The sequence below is a fragment of the Gadus macrocephalus genome, chromosome 16, assembly GCF_031168955.1.
Source record: "Gadus macrocephalus chromosome 16, ASM3116895v1".
NCBI classification, from domain to species: Eukaryota; Metazoa; Chordata; class Actinopteri; order Gadiformes; family Gadidae; genus Gadus; species Gadus macrocephalus.
Window position 1 is genome coordinate 23016589 of NC_082397.1, and position 23981 is coordinate 23040569.

Here is a 23981-nt window from a genome sequence, read left to right on the forward strand (position 1 = left end):
GTAACAGTGACAATACGAGAATGACTGAGCGTTTGTGTCTGAAGACAGAGTGAGAGTGGCGGAAAACAGAGAGGCATGGAAATTCTTCAAGAGTCAACCGTGAGCACGCATCCTTAGCAGTTCGGTGTTCTTCCTTTGAGTTGTAGGCATGGTTACGGCATTGCTATAGAAACACTAATTCATGTTTTTGTATGTCACAAACGGGGGAGGCTCGTGGTGTAGGACATATCTAGGGGTAGAACTGCTTCTCTGTGCTTGGTAGTTGTAAGGTGAGAAGCATCTGCACCCACCTGACTAAATAACCTTATTTGGACAAGTTTGATCGATGGAAGTCATTTATTAGCTGTTTCCTTGAATAGCAATAACTGGTTCACCTATTTGACATTATTTCATTCAAAGCTAAGTAAGTTACAATAGTGGTTTACTTATGTGAACCACAAAATACATCTATTACCTAAAATCAGTTATTATAAAACCCCAACAAGTCAAGTTGTTATCAATTGAAATTGCCGTTATTAGCCCTAGTTTCCCAGGAATAAACTAACAAGAGAAAGTGGTGCAGAGAGCAGGCTGCATGGGATTTGAGATTAAAACCCCAAACAAAAGGCTTCCGATCTCATGGCATCACTAGTACTACACACACTTCAGTGACCAATCGGCCAGCCGCTGTGCTTCAGTGGCAACTCCTAGGCCTGTACTTGAAGCTTAGATCTGTGGCCACACCCACCATCAGTTAGGTCTTTGGTGAAAGCAAGGACGGGGGAAAAGATTAAGACCAACTTTTACAATACATTTGATTATTGTATAGATAAGCACTGCAGTGCACTTGCCGAAGAGCACCACATTTGAACTCTGGAGCATTAAAAGAATCTCTTGAATGAAGAAATTAGTTTGATAATTTGAGGGACATCACAAGTTTGCGTCAATGGTTAATGTTCCGATAGATGCCTACATTTCTTTTAAATCTTTCAATTGGATATAAATGCAAATATATTAAGGACGGCGTTACATCCATTAAAAGTTTAATATTTAACATTTGCTTGACTTTCAAAATTAAACAACATTTCATAACTTTCTGATTACTCCCTCTTGCTCTCTAAGAAAATGCTTGGACATGCAACATTTATTAGAAATGACAGGAAACTAAAACCCGAACTATGGAATTGGCCGTAAAGGATTTTAGTTCCTAAATACAAAACCAAAATAATATAAATGACAATTTGGAATACTTGAGAGCTTTAGCCGAGTGAAACAGACTTGTACGAGCTAAGAATCAATGCAGCAATGAAACTCAGAACATGGAAACCATTTGTAAAAGAAAAAAAACTTTATTTCTGGTACAAAAAGCATAAGAAAATCCCAAATATATTAAACTTAACCTTGATACAACTTGAAGTCCTCTATAAATATGTTAAAATAATTTAAAGAACTTAATTTACTAAGATTATCACGTTTTTAATGACTAAACAGGCCTCAAACAAGGATGGTGAATAAGCCTTTTTTAAATAGACCCGTAATGGCAAAGAATCTGCTCTCAGAACTAACATCACAAGCTTAACACAACTAGATAACACGTCTAAAAAAATGTAATGTTTCCTAAACTCAACACATTCAGGATCCTACTCTGTAAGGCAGGAAACCCGGGGCCCCATTTACACGGTTGTGGTCAGGTTTGTGCATTGGTAAAAGGGGTGTGCTCTTAAATTCATATACGCTTTGAGAACAATGTTGCAGAAACAATGGAATATTTAACAGCAGTCAACTACAGAGTTGTGCCAAAATATGGGGGAGATACTTTTGGTCGGAAAGAGGCCTGCCTAGATCTAAACATCACAAGCACAGGAGGAATATCTATCAAGCTTACAAATACACCCTACAAAACACTGACACAGCTCTAAAAATGGCAAAAAACACTAATGCATGCAATCTTCCATTAGAAGTACCCATTCTGGCCCCCTTCGATGGCCCAGCCAGTAGCCGACAGCCCATCGGATTAACGGGTAAACACTCCCAACTGAAGTGTGGACTGCTTCATAACACTAAAGGCACGTCATTTCATACGAAAATGCAACATTCTGGTTTAAGGCCTGTTGTCCAAATACTAGACAGAATAGACGGCTCCTTACATCTGTGCGGTTGGGACAGAACTGACTTCACTATTTATATATATATTTTTGATATTCACAGCGCTGTGGTTATGGTTGGGGAGGGAATCCAACAATACACATCGAGTTTGGCCTCAAATAGTTCTGGATCTTTGGCGTTGAAACTTTTAGATATAATTATGGATTTGATTTAAAAAAAAAAAATGGAAATTTATTTGCGTGGCTGGAGTGCAATCACCAAAACTTATGTGATCAACAATTATAAATGCGTCATGTGCTAGCACTAATAAATATGCATCTTTTAGGCATTTATCCATTACAAAATATTTCACATCATCTTGGTCACACTAAAAATGAGTACAGCCGTACTCATTCCACCCAGCAACCCCCCATTCCCAATCATGTGATGTCATCACAGGGTTGTTTGTGACATAAAAAAAAAAGTGTGATTATTCCAAAGTGTGACCACGGTAGGCATGACGTGGACTGAAGGAGCTTATAAGTGTGTTGGGCAAGACAGAGGGTGTGACATCAAAAGTCTGTATTATTGTCCGTGTGCGGTCAAGCACTACACGACATACTCGGCCATGTCCTCGGGGACAGAAAGCTGACTGAACACCGTCAGGCGCCGGGCGTTGGCGTCCCCACCGTCGGAGCCGCTGAGGGAGCTGGCCGAGCTGCTGCCGCCTTCGTGTTCCGGCTCTGACAGGGAGGTGGAGGAGAGGGAGCGCGGGCCCAGGGGGCCCACAAACCCCTCCGCTGTCACGCACGGACTCTGACGCAGGGAGGGTGAGGTGGCCGGGGAGAACCCGTTCAGGGAGCAGCCGGAGTCGGGGGAGGGCAGGAAGTGGGCACGGGGGTCTGAGGAGGAGGCCGGGCCCACCGGAGGGGCCTGCTGTGGGTGGAGGTGCTGCTCTGCCTTCGAGGCAGACGCCTCGAAGGCAGAGTCCATCTCCAGTAGGGCGTGGGAGAGGAGCTCTGTGATGTCGCTACAGGAGGGAGGTGCAGCAGAAGGGGGAGCCCGCAGGAAGGACCCTAGGGAAGGCGGTGGGAGGGTGGGGAGGGCTTGCTGCAGGTGGGGGGCGGAGGGGAAGCCGGCAAAGCTGAAGCTCTGCCTGAGAAGAGGAGGTCGGCCGGAGCGAAAGGAGCCAGGCTGGGAGAGGCCGCAGGGGGTGGAGGACGTGGAGGACGAGCGAGGGTGCGGCTGCTCCAGGTCGTCCTCGTTGTTGTGGACAAAGTGGCAGCGGATCCCATAGGGGCAGAAGCCGATGGTGTGGAACGTGCGACAAGGCTCCGTTTTGTACTTGGGATGTCTGTTGAGGTCACGCAGCTCATCCAGCCCGTGGGCAAACTGGCACTTGTTGCCATATTTGCACACGCTACTCTCGGCAAAGGAGCGGCACAGTTCGGTCTTGTAGCGCGAAGACGACGAGCCAGATGAGTTGGAGGCGATGGACAGCAGGGAGGAGGCAGAGGAGGATGAAGGCAAGGTGGGGCTAGTGCTTAGAGAAGGGGACCTGCCGGCACCCAGGTAGGGCCAGCCCAGAGGCCCCCCTGCACTGCTGGTTTCAACCATGCTCAGAGAGCGCTCTACCCAGAACCGCGACCTTGCCCACTGGATCGAGGTGGGCTGCTCTGGAGGCTGGGGGCTGTCCGGCTTCTGGCACCAGTGGTTGGAAGGCAGGAAGGCGTCCATTAACTCAGAATGCTGAGAGAGGGAGGAAGGAGAGGAGGAGAAATGGGCACTGTTGCACTGCTGGCCGATGTAGCCGGCCGTTTTCATGGCCAGGCTGAGGGGTATCGGGGCACTGTTCTGATCCCTGAGGTCAAGGTTCAACAGCTGCTGCAAGAGGGAAAAAAAACAAAAAGTCAGCATTGAGAACATTAGTTTATCCCCAGAAGTAATTAACCTTCTAAAATGGATTTTGTACCCAAACATTTTGTTTATTTTTTATTTTATTTTATAGATCGGGGCGTCTACAGAGTGTTACTAGATGGGATTGGGTCCGAGTAGGGTGACTTGGAACAACAAGCTTTATTCTCATGTCAGCTGGCCTCTAGTAGGCCAGGGCAATGTTCATGGGAGGGAAGATTTTTTTCACTTAACAACTTTGATGGTTAAAAAATGTTGATTGAATTTGACAACTTGAACCACGATCAACACACAACAAGTTTAAAAAGCCATCACATGGCGCATGAGCACTATGGTACCAAGTGCTGCTGTTCCAGCGGCCGCTGTAAGGAACAGGGACCAGGAAGCAAGAGGTAGGCCTGCTGTGACACACTACGGCCCCGGCAGTGTGATCTCATTGGGAACTGGCCTAAAGATATGAACGGCAGTGTGATCTCAATGGGATCTGGTCTACAGATATGAACGGCAGTGTGATCTCATTGGGATCTGGTCTACATATATAACGGCTGAGTAGTAGTATTGGGTTCTGGTCGACAAATATGAACGGCTGTATAACAGTATTTGGATCTAGTCTATAGATTTGAACGGCTGTATACCAGTGTTGGGATCTGGTCTACAGCTAATTAAAGGCTCTGTAATGTATTAGGGGCCCACTTCATGAATCACAACACACTGCGTCAATTTTGTTACCAAGTAGATAAAAGTTCCCTTGCTCGTTTTAAAGAAATCCAAACCAAACAAAACACGAAGTAGTTTAGTAAATCGGCAAGCCTCTTAAGTTTAACATCAGCCACACACACTTGAAAATAAACAACCTGCAGAAAAAAAGTTAGCCGTAGCTAGCTAACTAGTAGCTAGGAACTAGTACGGACGGCGTCAAACTTTCTGAACTACCGCTGCTATCTCTTTAAATAACTTTACCTGGCACATGGTGTCCTCCACGTCTACAAGCTGGCTGAATGGAAACGACGGCATGTTGTTTATTATCCGTGAGTTTGTCCCAGGCGGCCCCGCGGCAGTGATCCAAAGCGCTGCTGCGGGCATATGTTTAAAGAAGTGTCCTCCTGAGCCGAGCCGCCTCGGCCACGTGCGGCTTTAAAACCGAGCAACACGCTGTTAGCCACGCCCCCGGCCGTTAGCCACGCCCCGTTCGAACACGGACCGAGGCGGCGAGGCCATTTTTATATATTTAGCGCCATTCATTTCAGAATCAGAATCAGAATCACTTGCATTTCATCTTATTGTAGAAAAAAATTCTCAAGCTTGGTTCCTCAACAGCCACATAGCAGCAACATACAAGATAAAGTAAATAATATAAGTAAAAATAAAAATATGTAAAAGATAAGTAGCAGCATAGAATAGTAAACACAATAGTACAATAGTACACAATAGTAAATTATATAAAAAATATAAAAAAATAATAAAATAAAAATAAAACAGTGGTAATAATATATATATATATATATACATATATACATATATATACATATATATATATATATATATATATATATATATATATATATATATATATATATATATATATATGATCAGAATATGCCCTCTAGTTTTTGTATGTGTAAGCAGACAGGAGCTTATTTCATGTGTATAACTCATAATAGCATCATGCCACAGTTATCAATCCAAGGACAAATAACAAATGCCGCCACAAAGTAACAAGGATAGCCAGCCAAGAGGTAGGCTACATGTTGTCCTTTAGTCTGTGTTAGCCAGATACATTATCAGATGTGAATGAGATACTAGATAAGAGCACGATTGGAGGGAAGAGTGAATAGAAACAAATGCAGAGAGATCAGAAGGAAGCTGGAGACACACTGACAGTCAGCAACAGACAGGTATGAGGAGAGACAGGTAGGAGGAGAGACAGTTAGGAGGAGAGACGCGAGGAGTTCAAAGTGAAGCCTTTGATTCAGTAGCAAACGTGTCAAAGCTTCCACCACAGTGGAGAAATGGTAAATGACAATCTGACCTGAGAAGACGCGCGCAAAGAACTGTCACGGCTGAAATTGTCACACCTTGAATCCCAGTAGAGACTGCATACCGGGTCCCAGACTGGAGCCAAAATAAACAACCTGGCTGTCGTTAGTCTTGGACCCAGGACCCAGGGTCACAAATAAGGCTACACGATGACCAGTGCCAAGCAGACACAAAATGGCAACCCAACATTAACATACATTTTATGTATATGTGTATAGGCCTATGTGTGCGGGTTTGTGGGTATGGGGGTGGGGGGGGGTATTTGATTGTCTGTATAACGCATGGTAATGATGTGATCCCAATAGTATCGATATAGTTTCATCAATGTAGCCTGTTGTGTCTTTTGGAAGTTCTCAAAATAGAGAGAACACACTTGTTGTGATTGATTAGTTTGGGGGAAAAAAAAGATGGCTTCCACTATTCTGTCACATTTATAAATGCTTTCACTGTATTGTTTTTTAAGGAAAATAAAATGTTACGTTTTGTTGTTCTCTGTCTGTGGATCTCTGTGCACATGTTCAACTATCAAGCAGAACCCTAACCTTTCACCAAAGTAAGGCTGTGAACATTTATAGCATACAATCAATATTGGATTAACTACAAAAAGAGAAGCGACGGTTTGCAGAATAGCTTTAAGATTTGGAAACAAGTGTTGTATTTAATAATTGTATTTGTGGTAATCGGGTGTTTAGTGCATCGTAAGAAGTAAAGTAAAAGATATATACAAGTATATGGTTATACAAACAAAGACTCCCACATTACAAAACCACCATGGAATTGAAAACTCTAGCCTGATAAGTGCATAGTCGGAAGACCTCTTGTTTGCTCTATAGGTGAGGACTGATTGTTAGCAGCGCAGCGTTAGCGAGATGTCAACAACATTAATGACTTGTAAACAAACCCTTTCTTCAATTTGGTAAGGTAAACATAAACAAACATTAGCCTCCATGAGAGCGTTTGGGTTAGGAGTTTAGTTTGGCTAACTTCTATTAACAATCCACTCTGGGGGAGAGGATTACAAAGCATTGATAAATTAGAAAAGAGACAGCCAGATCGGTGAATGTGTGTGTGTGTGTGTGTGTGTGTGTGTGTGTGTGTGTGTGTGTGTGTGTGTGTGTGTGTGTGTGTGTGTGTGTGTGTGTGTGTGTGTGTGACTGAGGGAGAGGGGGGTGGAATCCTGTAGGTAGGGGGAGGGGAGAAGTAGTCCTTGTTGGATCCAGCTGGGCTGTAGGGTCTTTGGACCACAAAGAGTTCAATGAGCTGTAGAACTAACTTACAAACTAATGGCCCGTCCTCACACTCCCGTCCTCTGAAACACACACACACACACACACACACACACACACACACACACACACACACACACACACACACACACACACACACACACACACACACACGTAGAAGCACACTTGCGCACACACACACACATACACACACACACACACACACACACACACACACACGCACGTAGACGCACACATGCGCACACACACACACACACACACACACACACACACACACACACACACACACACACACACACGTAGACGCACACATGCGCACACACACAGACACACACACACACACACACACACACACACACACACACACGCGCACACACACAGCAGAAGCAGACAATGGGTCAGGGGTTGGCTTGTTAGTGGGAGTAAATTGGAGAGAGAGAGGTAAGGGGTGCGCTTCAAGACTTTGAGAACCAATGCTGTTCAGGGGGAGAAAGGGTTCAGGGGGAGAAAGAGTGAGAGGCCATGGGGAGAATGTTGAAATATTCTCTGTGTGTAGGTTGGCCACAAAGCGACAAGGTTTTCAAGAAGAGTTTGCTCTGTGCTGAGAAGGGATGCAACAGACATCCTTGATTGAGGCTCACCCTGTTCGTCCATCCCAGAGAGCCATAGGAAGAGGCTATGCTCACATACGTCATACACACTGTCCAACGCAGCAGCAGTATCGTGTACCGTGGTAAACATGGTTCTCAGGCTGCACATTTCACAGCGATTTAAAGGCGGCACAGCTGTTTGGTGTCAGTGTTGCGGGTCGCCTTTGTTTTTTGTACCAGCTCATTCTTTTCACACACATGTACCCTGCCCCAAAACAGATCTATGTAATTCTTGTATTCTCTTCAAAGGACTGAGCTCCTGTGGCATTGTAGCGGATTAGCAACATGCAACCTTGCAGGCGCTACGAAAATCTGAGACAGGGTATTGGTTAATAAAGAACAGGAATGCTTTATGCTGATTTATCAACATTTAATTGGTTGTTTGTGTATGATGTGTATACTGATACACCAGCAGGCTATTGGGATTGACTGTTTGTTTGAGTGTGATTAAAGTGTGTGTGTGTGTGTGTGTACACATACACACACACGCACACACACACACACGCTGTGGTAACCCGGTGCTCGGTTGGGCCGGGTTCCACGGACAAAACACGCTTTGCATTGGGGGTTTAGCCGATCCCGGCATTTATTACGGTCAGTTCAAACAATCAAGGTGCTCGCAGTCTCTAGGGCCTCCGTGGGCCTCTAGCCTCTCCCGCGGACACGAGCACTTCCTTCTGCTCCCGGGCCGTGCTGTGCTGTCCTGGACCTCCTTTTAAGATGGCTCCTCTGCCACCGGCCAGGTGTCCACCAATCACCCTGATTGGGGAGGCGAAAGGGATGCTCTCCGTCGCCGGCTGGTGGGTGGGGGTGGTATACCCCGTCCTTCACGGTCCCTCGGGCCCGTCCAGGCCGAGGTTTACGTGGCGGGATGCCACAACGCACACACACACACACACACACACACACACACACACACACACACATACACACATATACATACACATACATACACACACACACACACACACACACACACACACACACACACACACACACACACACACACACACACACACACACACACACGCACACACACACACACACACACACAACCATTTAATGTGGAAGCCTTACAGACGTAGAATAGGAGGCTACTATTACCAGCTAATGAAATGGGAGTTGGGTGGGAGGTGGATGGTCTGCAGACCTGTTGAACATCTGCTGCTCTTTCTTTCTCTCCCCCTTGAGCCCCCTCTGGGCCTTTGATTTACAATGCCATGCTTTAAGGAACAGGGAGGCATGGAGCGGCATGGAGCCCTGCTTTTCAAAACAACATCACTTTCTCTTGCAACAAGAAAACGTTGAAAAATGCAGGATAAGAATTGATCTCATGATCTTAAACTGTATTTATGATGATCCAGCATAATGCATCAAAATACACTACAGTCATCCTGTCATTTTCTCTCAAAACCATCAATCTTATCCAAATAAAAATCAGCAGCTATGGGAATATGTACATTGGCCAAATAGCTCTGGTTAATGTGAGTGTTCCATTATTGTTAACGTTCAAGCCAGTGTCCTTATGAGTGGACATGGATGACACGCCCAGTGGTCATTCAAATATCTACGGTGGTCATTGACACATTAATTTAATGGTTTATTATGCAATACTTTATTTCGTGAAATGTGTATTTTTGGTTAGGGGTAGTATAGCCGGGACATGTTCATAATGCTTTGTAAAAAAACGTAATGATGCTGCAATTCAATAGTCGATGCGGTTTTAAACCATGGTGAAGTTTCTGAGTGAGCTCACTTAATCTTAAATGAGGACTAGTATATATGTCTTACTACTTATTACTTTGTACTTCTGCAATGGTGCTTGAGGCAGGTACAGCCATTAAATGTTATCTATAATTATAAACTAAAGGCATTGATAGTCTGCACATCAGATGAGCTCACACAGTTATGCTTTCTATCTATCTGAATTGATCAATCCAGCAAAAGTTGTTTATTTATGTTAGTGCATATATACTCCTCACTTAAGCTCACACAAAATGCTTAACTAATACTTTCTAACTGCCTAAACTAATCATGAATTGCAGCCTTATTAAGTGTTTACAAAGCATTATTGACACAAAGTTAGTAAATAGTTGTATATAGTTACTAAATCATTAAATTTCATATAAACCATTATCAAATCATCATAATAATCATTTATAACTGAATATGAATAGCTTATTTATGAGTATTTATTCATTCATGAATGTATGACAAAGATGAATGCCTGCGAGTTGCTAAAGTGATACCGGCACGTTTTGCTTGACACGTGATATACAAAGCCCTGCACACACAAACACAGGCAAGTTTTACTGAAAAGGTTGAAGATCACAACCTCACCTTCGACCTCTGACATCCCCCGACCCTCCTCCCTTCCCCTGATTCCCCTCAGCTGGAATTCCCTGCTGTGGATTCAATTAGAGCGACGAGAGAGGGAGGAAGAGGGGGAGAGAGAGAGGGAGCGCTACATCAGGGAGGAGGAGGAGGGCGTATTGAAGAAGAGGTTAATACCCCCACAAAGAGAGTGACTGTGTGTTTGTTTGTGTGTGTGTGTGTGTGTGTGTGTGTGTGTGTGTGTGTGTGTGTGTGTGTGTGTGTGTGTGTGTGTGTGTGTGTGTGTGTTGTGATTTAACTTGAAGATCAATTATAATTTAAATGTAAGCTCCTATAGTGCCAATAGGGTCGAAGCAGCCGATGCAAGTTAATAATTATCAACAGAAGTTCTGCAGTGCCATCACGTGGTATAAACGTTTAATGCAGATCAGTGCCACATTCAGCTGTTTCTCAAACTTTTTACTGAAAGGATACTGAACACAGTAGATTATGAGACCATTGCTAAGTATTTTTCTAAATAATAAATGGTGAACAATAGTTTCAGCCTTTAGTGTTGACATACGGGACTGTTTAGTGTTAATGGGCTGATGCTGGTTATTTCCTGCTTTGCAATGAGCTATTGTACTACCTCAAGATTGGAAGTCTGAATCTGTGGTTAGAAATCGGAACATATTATGAATGTTTTTCATTATTAATCATTCTGAACCCCTAATAATGCTATCATCATTACTGTTTATCCAGCAGGTGGGGCTCTTGTGCCATCCTAATTTTAGTTGTCATGGAATTCCGAGAAAAGGGAAGTGGATCTTTGTGACAAGTCACTAGCAACCACATGGAAAGTACAAACAATATAAACAAACAAACACAATACATATTCAAATTAATTGTTTATGTTTTTACTTCATCATCTTCTTCTGCCCACTCTCCTAGTTGTGCTTAAAATATATCATGGCTATCATAAACTCTAGATAATCCATTCACTTTTCTGACCCACTGGTTAAATGGGCAGAGAGATTGGAGCCTTTTGTTTTTGTCATCTTGCTATGACTCTGTGATGACTCTCATCTCATTTCATATCCATGGGAAAGCAAGGGCACCCTCAATAAGAGGGAAACCCACCAGAACCCGGGGATGGTGGCTCTTCATATGTAACATTACCAAAGATATTTTGAATGTGGGCCCCAGGGACATATGTAATATTACCAAAGTTATTCTGTGTGTGGGCACCAGGGACACATGTAACATTATCATAGTTATTCGGTGTGTGGCACCAGGGACATATGTAACATTATCATAGATATTCTGTTTGTGGGCACCAGGGACACGAATCTAGATATGTACACATCCTCCCACACTTGCTGTTGAACAACCTCATTGGACAACCAGGTCCTGGCTCTGATGACCCAGTACTATGGACCATGAGTGTGAGTCTATACCTTCTGCACTGTAGTGGCCTAACACCACTTCATGGAGCTTCAATAGGACCATTTCAACCATTTACTTTATTATAGAAACATTTATATGATATTTTTTAGCTGTCAAGTGTACAGCGTTGAAACATCTAGAGGAATGTGTAAGACACTTGAAAATCTTGATTATATCATGAAAGGCTTCAAAAGTAAACAGAGATACATTTTTAGGGGAGACATTTAACGCAAAGTTCAGACTCTTGAGGGGTTATGATGTATTGGAATTTGGAAGCGTGTGTGTCCGCCATCTCTTATGCTTACTGACACACTGTTGTCACTGCGAGGCTGTGTTTATATTTGGCACCATTTCGAGTAGCTGTTAGTGTTGTAATCATAGCGGACGTGGCAGGTTCGTAAAGTTCTGACGTCAAACTGCTAAGTTAAAGTTATTGAAAAGGGAGGGATTAACTGTTTGTGTTTTGTGTCTGCTCGCTTCTATCCCTCTTCCCCCATGCGTGTGTGTGTGTGTGTGTGTGTGTGTGTGTGTGTGTGTGTGCGTGCGCGCATGCGTGTGTGTGCACGTGAGTGTGCGTGCGTGTGTGTGTGTGGTAATTCAGAGCCGCTCTTTGGGTGGTGGGCTCCAGGTACTAAGGCCGAATCTCGATTCTTCCCCTTGCCCCTTTTGCTTTATCTTTGTCTTTGTCTTAACCAAGACAAAGACAAAGACAAAGCAAAAGGGGCAAGGGGAAGAATCGAGATTCGGCCCAAGTGAGCTCTCAAATCATCTTAAAAATAAGGGGTACATAGCACTCAATCTTATCCCTTAATCTTGATCAAATTGGGTATTGAGACACCACTAGCTCTCGCATGAACGCGCAACTTCAAGGGTAAGGGGGAAGATAAGGGGTAAGGGGAAGTATTGAGATTGGGCCTAAGTTGACTACAGTTACTTTTAGACTGAACGTACACCGGGCCGAGATATTTAATGGGTTCATGTTTTTACCTCAACATCGTTGGACCTTAATTGGTCGAAAAAATAACTTTGATCAAGAAGACTAAATGATGATACAGTGTGTCACTATGTTGTATGTTATTCACAAGGCATCAAGTCAAGATTGTGGTAAAATCTATCCATGTGTGAGAGTCTGCCCTTAATTCACCCTCATGAGACCAGGTCACAATGAGGCCAGGAGAATCCTGCGCACTGTGTGCATAGTATGCAAGTTTTATGGTCGGTCCTCTGTGAAACACTGGAGATGAGCATTCTCTCCAAGCTCCCTGTAACCTCAACGTGTCTTAGCTTCATAGCTTCGTAGCTGTGTGTGTGTGTGTGTGTGTGTGTGTGTGTGTGTGTGTGTGTGTGTGTGTGTGTGTGTGTGTGTGTGTGTGTGTGTGTATCTGTCTGTCTGGGTATAAATGATATATTGTTATATAGATGTATAGTTTGAGTCATGCAGCTTTTCCCCACACTCCATCTGAACAGTGACGGCTGTGTATGCTCACAAACTCAGGTATCTGGGACAAGACATGCTCTAAATGGTATCCAGGCTGTTACTGTGTGTGTCTGTGGGTCTGTGTGTGCGTGTTTTGAAGTGTGACATGATGTGGGTCTGTATACTCTGGTCATGTTTATCCTTGCGTAACCAGGCAACACGACATAATATTGATCATCTCGATTGGTTTAAGCAATATCGATGGAAGCTTCCAAACTGGTATGTTAAATTGTTTCCTGTTTTTCTAGATTTTAGTTACCAAGGGAGCTGAGTCACCCCACACGTGATTGTGTATGTATGTGTATGTCAGTGTGTGTCTTAGCGTGAATTGCTCTTTGTGCGTCTCTATGTTGTCACCTTTCATTGTCATATTTCCTCTTTTTCACACTTTACGTACATGGGTTACGTACATGTCAGCTTTTTTTCTCTCTCTCTCTCTCTCTCTCTCTCTCTCTCTCTCTCTCTCTCTCTCTCTAGGCATAGCCATTTGGGGCCCAAGCCTAACATTTAACTTGTTATTATCAATTAATAAACTTCCCACAAATCATTAGGTTAATATGAAGTTGGTATTTATTCACCCTGTCACCAGTTCTATCTCGTTTATCGGCACAAAAGCCATGGGACATGTCACACATATATTTAACTAATACAACTCCAATCAATAAAACTTCCTTTATTTAGCACTTTTTTGCTGAAAAGCAATACAGGGTGCCTAACAAGGGGAACAACAAACAACAACAACAACCAGAAAGTTCTTTAAAATAACTTGCAGAACACTCACTTTCTGCCATAGGCCCCCTTGTGATTAACTCTTAACAATGAATTCAATTACAGTTCATCAAGCAGCAGTCCAAAGATATGGATCTGAGTTCACTGTATAAGGCATTGGGATGTAACCTGACTCTGCCAGATGGATTGATTCACATTTGCTCAGCATATCCATCAGGGAACCTTCCGTTGGAGAACTTTTGGGAAGGGGCGAAAATACTGGTTAGCTGATTGGATAAACAGTCTGTCTAGCTCGACAGCTCAGCAAGCAAGCAACATGTCGGTAAAGGATACTTGCCGTTAGTGTAACGAGAATTTACATATTAAAAGACAAACTTTCAGTAACCTGACTCCGCCAGATGGATTGATTTCGCATTTGCTCATCTTGATTCGCATAAATGCAATGGAGCTCGCAAGATTGCCACATGCGACCTGGGTGGCATTCACTGGGCTCCTCCATAACCAGACACAGGGTGATGAGATCTCCCTGAGATCTCCCAGAGTGTGTGTGGTGATGGCTGGTTTAACTATGCGCATTGATTACTCAATGCTCAACAGGTGTGCATCCTCACCCAGCCCCAGAGTCCAATCAGACTCAGCCAGGTGAGGCTTGAACCAGCCATCATCCACACACACTCCACAACAAGGAATCAACGTGAGTCCATATTAATACCATAGATAAAATATTGATATCTGTCCTACATGAATATATGATAATTGTGTTAAAAGTGTGCCCGTATGTATCAGTATGTGTTTTGCTTGTTCATGTGTTTGGGGGTGGCATACATTTCTCTTATAAAGATCAAACAAGCGTCAAACAACAAAAGGCTTGTGGAAATAAGAAACTACTAGACTATAAACCTTTTGTTTACATCCTCTGCGATGCGTGATGAGGCCATTCTGCGTGTTGTTGGGCCATGTCTCTCTAAACGTCCTCTCCTGCGTCATCCCAGGTCTTCTGCTTCCTCTTCTCAAGGTGACACTACCTCTAAAACGCCTCATAAGTAATCTCACTTCCCAAAAACCGTGCAAGCAAGGATGTGTACATACTTCACAAAATACAATGCCTGTGGTTTGACTTCTCAAGGTTAAATGTAGTGCAAGAAACATTTCAATGTGGACAGAGAATCCCAGACGTTCAACTGAAAGTCTTCATTACTAGCCCCTGCTATTCATCTTTCTCTCCCTCTTCTGCTCAGCTCTTTTGTCTCTCTTGCTCCTTCATCGTCACATTTTTCCCATTCCCCCATTCCCCTTCTCTCCTCCCTCCTCCACTACTCTATTTTCTGCCCTTATCTCCTCCCTCCTCCCCTCACCTGCACTTTTATCCCTTTCATTCCTCTCCCCTCCACTACTCTCCAATTCTTTCCTCAATCATTTTTCCATGATGCTTATTTTAATAAGAAGGAATTCTGCTGGTCTCGGCACTCGTGTCACTGTGGTATGTGTTCCTGGGAAGACCGCCAAAAGCATAAGCACACACTCACACCTCATCCTTTTCTATTAACCACTAAAACACACACACCTCATTTTTCCCACCTGTTCAAACATATTACTGCAAATCCAGTTTGTGAGTGTGTGTACTTCTACACAGAGGGGCCCATTGTCCTATGGGATAAGATGTGTGTGCTGATTTTAGCCCAGGACTATAACACTGGAGCTGAAATAACAGCCATTCTGACCAGAAACAGCTGGGCTTATGCCTCCAGAGCGAGTGGCTCGGTTTAGAGCACAGAGAGGCGTGTTCCTGCTCAGGGCCAGCCTCAATGTTTGGAGCCTATAAGCAAACTCACTTTGAGGCTATGGACAAATGCTTTTTGTATATCTGCCCCAAAACGGCATATTAACCTCAACCCATATGAATAGATTTCAACAAACCTGTAAAAGTATTATATCTTAGGGTAAAATCGGGCCATGACGACAGAACGTTAATGAAGATGATGTTCATAATATGCTTACATAAGAGGAAAGAGATGGAGAATGGGCCCAACAAGGTGCATATCTTGGCTCCACACATTAAATAAATGTATAAATAGTCCAATACGGGTGATTCACTGGAATGAATCTATGTTTTTGTTGTGCACTGCATTTGATTGTATTCTCTGTTATGACAGGTGTAACAGCTGCCAAACCCTTTAGCTGTTAATATATGTTAGAATAGCAACATACAGGACATAAACTGGCATCATTATAATCGATGATTGATCATGATATATTGTTTGTCTTAATTAACTCCTATGAGTATATATTTGTCACACATCATTTTGTGAGATATTGAGACATTTCAGTAAGACAGTATTCATAAACTCTGTGACTTCAGCTTTTCAAACTAAGTTTTTGCATTTATCCAGACTTTTATTCTATGTTAAATCTCTTATTCGATGTTAAATCTCACATTCAGACACTTTGAATTAGAGATTTGATTCTCTGCCTGAACCAGTGGTTGGGTCAGAACTAATATTAATTTGTATTGGGCTGAGGAGTAAGCAATTTGTTTTCTTAAACCATGAGTATTGTAGAAAATAAACACGCTCTTTCGCTTCCATGTTGCGGTATTCATGATCCTGTTTAATTCATCACCCGTCAATCAAAGGTTACGATTTCAAAAAGAAGGGTTCGATTTTCGTTGTTCACGGCACCAACCTCCCCTTTCGAGTCATTCATTAAAGTTATGCAATGAATAGTTTAGAAGAGTTTTGTCATTCAAACAACTTTGAATGACATATTTATTATGTCATATTTATTATGGTATTTATTAAATTATAAACAGAAATTATAAAAGAAAATTTGGATTGGAACCGGTTTAAACGGGGCTCTGCCCATAAAGGCAGCCAATGGGTGCACAGGATGGATTTGAGTCAGCCTGCTTTTTTCTGGCCAGAGCTAAACTCTAATCTCAATTTGAATGCATCATGAACAGCTGATTTATGTTCATGCTAAACACAAAAAGAACATGAAAACAGGAAGTGACTCGTCTAATGGAGAAGTGTGTACTGAGTGTGTTCACTGGGGAACAGGAAGTGTGAAGTAGAAGAGGTTTGGGTCAGAGTGTTGTGTGTGAAGATTTGCTGATGTCAAACTCGCTAGCGGGACTTTTACCCCCATGCCCAATGCAATACTGAGGCCACTACAAGAAACAAATAGTTAATGTATTTTTATATTGTTTGTATATTAAGCTTTTCTATGAAGCACAAATATTGATCCAACAATTGACTGAATATTTATTTAAAACTTCAACATTTTCTGTGGAAAGTTTGACTGAGCTAAATTGAACACTTCTCCATCTTTAGATACTTTAGTTTAGTACAATCAAGGTTCACTTCTTGTTTTGTTAGAACAGGGTGGCCACCACAAGTCCTACCATGTTATCAACAAGTCTACATTTCTTGGATATGTTGTGTTTAGCCTGAATATCATTTGCACAATTCAATTTGCAATGGATACAGCAAAGGGAAAAAACAAAAGAACATTGAACCAGCCAATTACATTTGTGACCCTTTGGAGTATTTCACCTTTATCTCAAAGGATATTGATTGTTATAATGTATTATTCTTTCATCCATGGTACTTATGCACATGCAATTCTCTTACACTATTCAGCCAACATTTAAAGCATTATTAAAGTAGCAGTAAATAGGAAATTTAAATGATTTATTGGATATATTTTTAGAAGATGTTTTATAAAGTGTGAGTTAGTGATTCACAAATGTTTTACAACGTGTTAATAAGCCTTTATAAAAACGTATAATCCTGCAATTCATGATTAATTCAGTTATTTATTAACCATTATAAATTTTTAACTCTGTGTAATATGTGTTAATCGGCATGTCCAAGTCTACCGAGTCTACCATGTCCGTCTAACTATGTCGATCGTTGTTTGTGGATGTGTGTTAATTGGAAGATGAGCTACCTGTGGATTATACTGTCTTCGTGGCTTGTTGCCACGGCCAAAGAGGTTATTGTACAACAAAGCATAATCATGGACATGAAGGAGCCAATAGGAACTGGTACCGTAATTCGACTCAGTTTGCACTACAGTCGGGAAGTTTGGTTTGCCTTGCGCCATAAACCATCGCCTCCTCTGCTCCCGAAGAAGATTTTATTCCCCCGGAGCTACGAAGGGAAACTAGGAAGGGGAGGTGGAGTTCGCAACCGACTGCGAACAATAAGATCGACGTAGTCCGAACCTGTGCTGAATTCCGTGAAGCATCGATCCTATGTTTTACCAAGAGTTGGCTTCAACCCAACATGCCAGACTCTCTGTTCGAGATAACCGGGTTCACCTTGACCCGGCTGGACAGAGATGAGAACTCGGGGAAATGTAAGGGCGCAGGAATCTGTATTTATATCAACGACCTCTGGTGCCGTCAGTTCACCGTTAAAGAGAGAGATTTCAATGTTGAGCTACTCTGTCAGACTTTAAGCCCTTTCTATCTTCTGCGAGAATTCGATTCAGTACTGTTGTGCTCGGTGTATGTGCCACCAAGTGGCAAGGCTGCGTTAGCTGCCGCCACCATTGCGGACTCTGTCCACAGAGGGATGCACCGATATGACAATTTTGACCGATACGATAACCGATATTAAAATTGCTGTTACGGCCGATAACCGATATTTACCGATATCGATATTGGTATAAAAACAAGTTTCTATGATGATTTTGTATACTGAAGAACATGTAAACACTGTGAATATGACAAAGTTATTTCTTTCTTTATTTTCCAAAACTCCGAAATACATTGTTTCTTCAACAAGTTACAGGGCATCCATAACAAACACAAGTTACTAACAGTGTTAGTTTTAGGCTACTTTTACAACTTGCATCTATGAAAAAGTTTGGATCATAAATCACAATAACGATCACATATCAAAATATCTTGACAAAGGTTTTATAACTTAAATCAAAATTGCCAATATTCATAGAAACCAGACACTTGTCTAATAAATTACAAAAAGTGTTTCAAGTTTAAGTCAATTTCAACTCAAATCTGTGAAATAGGCTAAATCAAATATATCAAGGGAGGTTGGTTGTAGTCTTTTCACTCGGTTCTAGCCCTACTGGTGATCCGGAGAACCGAGCGAAAAGACTACAACCAAATATAAACATGTCCGGTTCCGGTTTCCGTTTCAATGGGATTACGGAACGCCAAATAAAACACAACAGAAACTGTATTTTGCTACGACTTGATGATGTTATTAATACCGGAATTGTCCTTTAAACATGCGCTGATCACGTGAACGCACAACTTTTTTTTTATCAGCCGATCCGCGGATCACTTGCGTCCCGAACCGTGAGGGCTGATCCGTACGGATCACGGGAAACCCGTGAACCGTTGCACCACTAGTGGTGTTGAATGATTTGACACGGCATCCTCCGCGCATTACTTCGGCATTGCAAGTAGTGCATATTGCAATTCGAGTACCTTCATTTGAGACCGTAAAAAACATCCAAACCGCCGACATTGATTCTTTTCAGCTAAGGTGACAAACACTCCTGTACTGCCTCTCCGTGCGTCTCTGGCTGCGTCACTGACACTGTCACCTGACCAAACAAGCTGCGCATGGGCAAAAAACACTCACAACGGCAACTAGACGGAAATAAATATCGGCTGTTAATATTGGACCAGTTTTACTAATCGGGCCGATGCCGATATGTTAAAAAATGACTAACATCGGCCGATAACGATATCACTGCCGATATATCGTGCATGCAACAGAAACATTCAGATGCACCTGCAATTGTGCTGGGGGACCTCAATCACTGCAGTCTGGACAGTGGACAGGTCCAGTCTGGACCCGGCTTTTGCCAAGTAGTCAAAAATGGAACAAGAAAAAATTATATACTTGATACATACTATGTGAATGTTAATAATGCCTTTATTTCTAGAATTAGACCATTCGCCAGCTCTGACCACAATGTGGTGCATTTAATACCCACGTAGAAATCAAATAAAAAGCAGTAAAACGGTGCTGAGGGAAATTAGAGTCTGGTCTTCGGAAGCCAAAGAGAAGCTTAAAGCTTGCTTTGATTTGACAGACTTGTCGCTGTTCTACAACCCTTGCTCCCTAGATGAAACTGCAATGGTTACTAATGACTACATTAATTTCTGTGTTCAATCTGTCATCCCCTCTAAAATGTTTAAGATTTATCCAAACAATAAAACAATTGTGTCCAAAGACATCAAGAATATAATCATCTTGAAGAAAAAGGTCTTTAAAAACAAGGATGCTTTAAATTGCAAACATTTAGGGAGGGAGTTGAAGAACAAGCTTAGAGAAGCCAAGGTAGCACATAGATACAAATTGGAGTAGACTTTCAGAGAGAAAAACCCTAAAAGACTCTGAACCCTATGAAAAAGATGACAGGTTTGTCCTAGTCCAACAAAACTAATCTGTCAGGTAATGAATTTATGCTTGCCAATGATTTAAATGATTTATTTTGCCGTTTAGAATTTGACGGACACTTTGAGAGGTGTACTGACTTGGTTAGGCCTATCACAACCACTGACCCTGAACTGGTCACCATACCAGTGGAAGTAGTCAGGAGCACGTTCCTACGCAACAACCCCAGGAAAGCCCTAGGTCCTGACCAAAGCAGCGCCCTTTCTTAAACTATTTTGCTTGGGAGTTAGCCCCTGTTTGGCAACCAATTTTCCAGCTCTCAGTTAACATACACTACATACCCCAAGCTTGGAAGACATCACACATTAAGCCCCTCCCTAAAAAACAATGCCCAAAGGAACACAATGATCATAGGCCCATAGCCCTCACATCAGTCATTATGAAATCTCCCGAAAAAATCTTGGTCCAGCGTCTTAACAGAGCCTTAATAGGGCTATTGAAGCACCAAGATCCTTTTCAATTTGAGTATAAGCAAGGGATTAGCACAGAAGATGCAGTGGTTACTCTGGTGCACCTAGCCTCCAAACATCTGGACACCCCTAAAACATATGTTAGGGCTCTTCTTGATTTTTCAGTGGCGTTCAATACAATTCAGCCAGACATACTGCTGGAAAAAAATATTCAGCTACAGATCAACCCCGATCTTATACTCTGGTACTTCTCCTTTCTTACAAATAGGATCCAGCTGGTCAAGGTAAACGATACACTGTCATCTCCCAGGATAACAGACGTTGGGGTGCCTCAAGGGTGCATTAGCTCACCTGTGTTGTTCACACCCTCCTCGGTCCCAAACCAGTCTGTTTAAATACTCAGATGACTCCTCCTTATTGACTATGTTGAAAAATACTGACAATCCAACGCTGTATCAGAGAAATGTTGATTTGTTTGTGGAATGGTGTGACAAGAACGCCCTTATTATCAATTCAGTGAAGACAGAGGAATCGTTTTCGGTAAGCCCCCAACCTGCCCACTACTCAAAGTGAAAATCCACAATGCTGAAATTAATCAAGTCGATGCATATGAATACTCAGGTGTCATGATAGATGAGAACCTCTCTTGGACCCCTCACATAGATTTTCTGGGTACAAGGATACTGCAGCGCATTTATTTCCTCCGTAGACTAAAATCGTTTGGGGCCAGTAGCCAAATTATGTGTCTATTTTTTACTTCTGTAATTCAGAGCATTATGCTCTGAATTACAGTAGCACTGCCTGGTTGAGCAACCTCACAGTGAAAAATAAAAGTAAACTGTATAATCAGAAGTTTGCTCTAAAATCATTGGACGTCCTGTAGCTCAGGACTTTCAAGAGGCCCACAACAACAGCATACTGAGGCTGGCCACAAATATTTCCTCTGACTGCACACATGTCTTGAACAATTAATATCAGCTGCTGCCTTCAAACAGGCATTTCACAGTCCATCAATTCAACCAAAATACGCTTAAAAACTGCTTTGTACATCAGTCCATCCTATTACTGAACAAACTAAGATGACATTCCAGAGCATTTATGATTCCATAGGTATTAGTCTTCGTATGTCTTTTTTAAATTGCCTTACCTGTCATTTGTGTTTTGTTTGCTCTGTGGGCTGTGCCATGTCATGTGTCATGTGTCTGTACTTTTGTCTTTCCGGTCAACACCTGTACTTGCCAACATCTGTTACCTGTGCTCCTAGTGTATCGCTGTGCTGTCATGTCATGTGTCATTTGTACTTGTCACCCTGTATGTCCTAAATGTTTTGAGGGGTCTTCCCAGGGACGCAAAATACATTTCAGTGCCTCCTGACAAATACAGTAGTATCGTATCGTATTAGTTAAAATTCAACTTACAAAACGTCTATTGGGAACTTGCAATAAACTGCAGCCACTAGTTTTCAGATATATGTAATATTGTACTTATATTACGTTAGCAGCAATTTGTCACTGGCTGTTGTGTCAGGCTTCCCGCAATCTTCCCCACTGTGCTATTTTCCTAGCTCACCCAATATTACTGTCACTAACCCCTCTCAAAATCAGGAGGCAATATTCTGTAAATGGTATTTATAAATGTAACTAGAACTGCAGTTATGCAGGGGTCCAAGAAATGTGCATTTCGCCGGCACAACGCGAAGCATGTGTTCAAAACGCTACCGTGAACACAATATGCTACATAGGCGATCAAATTTCCACTATCCCTTTTGGACGATTGGCCACAGGACAAGAGAGCTGGAAGAGATAGCCTGCAAGCCTAGCCAGGATTCTAGAACACTCAATTGCGTTTTTTTGGTACTGGATTCCGATCCTTTACCCCTCACTTCAGGATCAACTCAGTGTTAAAAACAAGAAAAAATATGGGTGTGCAGCAATCGCTGAGGCTCCAAAGTTTATTCACAAAAAAACAAAGGAATATCCAATGAATCGCTGGCCAACTGGTCCGGGGCCATAGGTTGAAACCTAGATGCTCCGGCCTCATCTGGGCCCCCAGGTGAGCAGACCTGCCAGAACAGATCGAATCGGTTGGGTTAACAGTGACTACCAGGCCGTTTCCTCTACGCCCGGATATCATGACCACACCCCAAACCTGCCTAAGCCAGTAAACACTGGATTTACGAGGCTGCTGGCCCTGCAAACATGTGGGAGTCCTCTAGTCCCTGACTAGATTACAGATTTCTCGCCATAGGAAAATTGCAAAAATGTGGTGAAATACCTTGGATACGTTGCACATCACCGATAGACGTTTTATTACAATGACAAGTGTTTTAGGCTATATTATTCCTTACAGTATTTTGAGTGAGCTCAACTAAAGTGAGGTCAATTTATGCTTCACTACTTATTACTAACTACTTGGTACAGCTGCAATGGTACTTTGGGCATTTCCAGCGATGTGTAAATGCTTAAGTATGGCATTAATGTACCTCAATTTAGATATGTTCACACAAAAGACTTAATTTAGGCTGTCAAACTACCTGAATTGATTAATCCAGCATTTACGTGTAGTTTTTGAATGCTCATTAAGGCATAGATAGTTCTCACTTTAGATGAGCTAACACAAAGGACCAAATTGATGCCGTCTAACTACCAGACTTATCATGAATCACTGCAATGTTTGTGTGTTTATAAAGAATTGTTCACAGATCATATATAGTTTCTGAATTATGAACTCATGCTTTATAAATGGGCTCATGAACCATGATCGTATTACCTTACAAATTCATATTCATGTGTGAAGGATTGCTTTATAGATGAGGAATTCACTCTTTACTTCATTAATGCTTCAAAGTTGCATGCATTCTAAAGTGCAGCCAGTCGACCAGGAAACAGACTCTGAATACAAAGAACTCCTCTGCTCCACCCATTCCTCCTCTTCCTCCTCCTTCCCCAGCGCCTCCCACTGTTCCCTGTGTTTGCGTCATAGGGGCTTTGGGTCAGTAAAGGGAGGAGGAAGTACAAGGAAGCAGACGGAGGGGTGAGGAGGAGGAGGAGGCCCGTAGCGTTTAGCGCTGCAGCAGGAATGCAGAAGGAACAGGGCTATAAAAGGACTGCACTTCCACTGGATGACGTCACGACTGAAAAATGTCCTCTTTAGGCCCCCCATTGCTCCTTCGCTCTCTCTCCTCGCGTTCAAGTATCAAGTATCTCTCTACTGTGGAACTTAATAATTATTTCCTCAGACACTCTTAACAAAAGTCT

At 42.5% G+C, this 23981-nt stretch overlaps 1 protein-coding gene and 1 long non-coding RNA gene across 2 annotated transcripts in view; both read right to left on the reverse strand.

Annotated features, from left to right (window-relative positions):
• Positions 1-23981, reverse strand: part of LOC132473984 (uncharacterized) — a 397093-nt gene that overhangs the window by 76425 nt on the left and 296687 nt on the right. The window lies entirely within an intron of this gene.
• Positions 1314-5118, reverse strand: LOC132474365 (mRNA decay activator protein ZFP36-like). The gene is made up of 2 exons (XM_060075004.1): positions 4939-5118; positions 1314-3945 (listed from the first exon to the last, which is right to left on the reverse strand). Exons 1-2 carry the CDS (start codon positions 5059-5061, stop codon positions 2674-2676), a joined length of 1395 nt encoding a protein of 464 aa, XP_059930987.1. The 5' UTR covers positions 5062-5118; the 3' UTR covers positions 1314-2673.

What these genes read in the sequence shown, in the direction of transcription:
- LOC132474365 (XM_060075004.1), bottom strand. Translation starts at nt 5,061, where the DNA reads ATGCCCGCAGCAGCGCTTTGGATCACTGCCGCGGGGCCGCCTGGGACA. An exon ending in TGGAGGACACCATGTGCCAG is followed by an intron (nt 3,946 to 4,938) that starts GTAAAGTTATTT and finishes CTCTTGCAGCAG; the next exon opens with CTGTTGAACCTTGACCTCAG.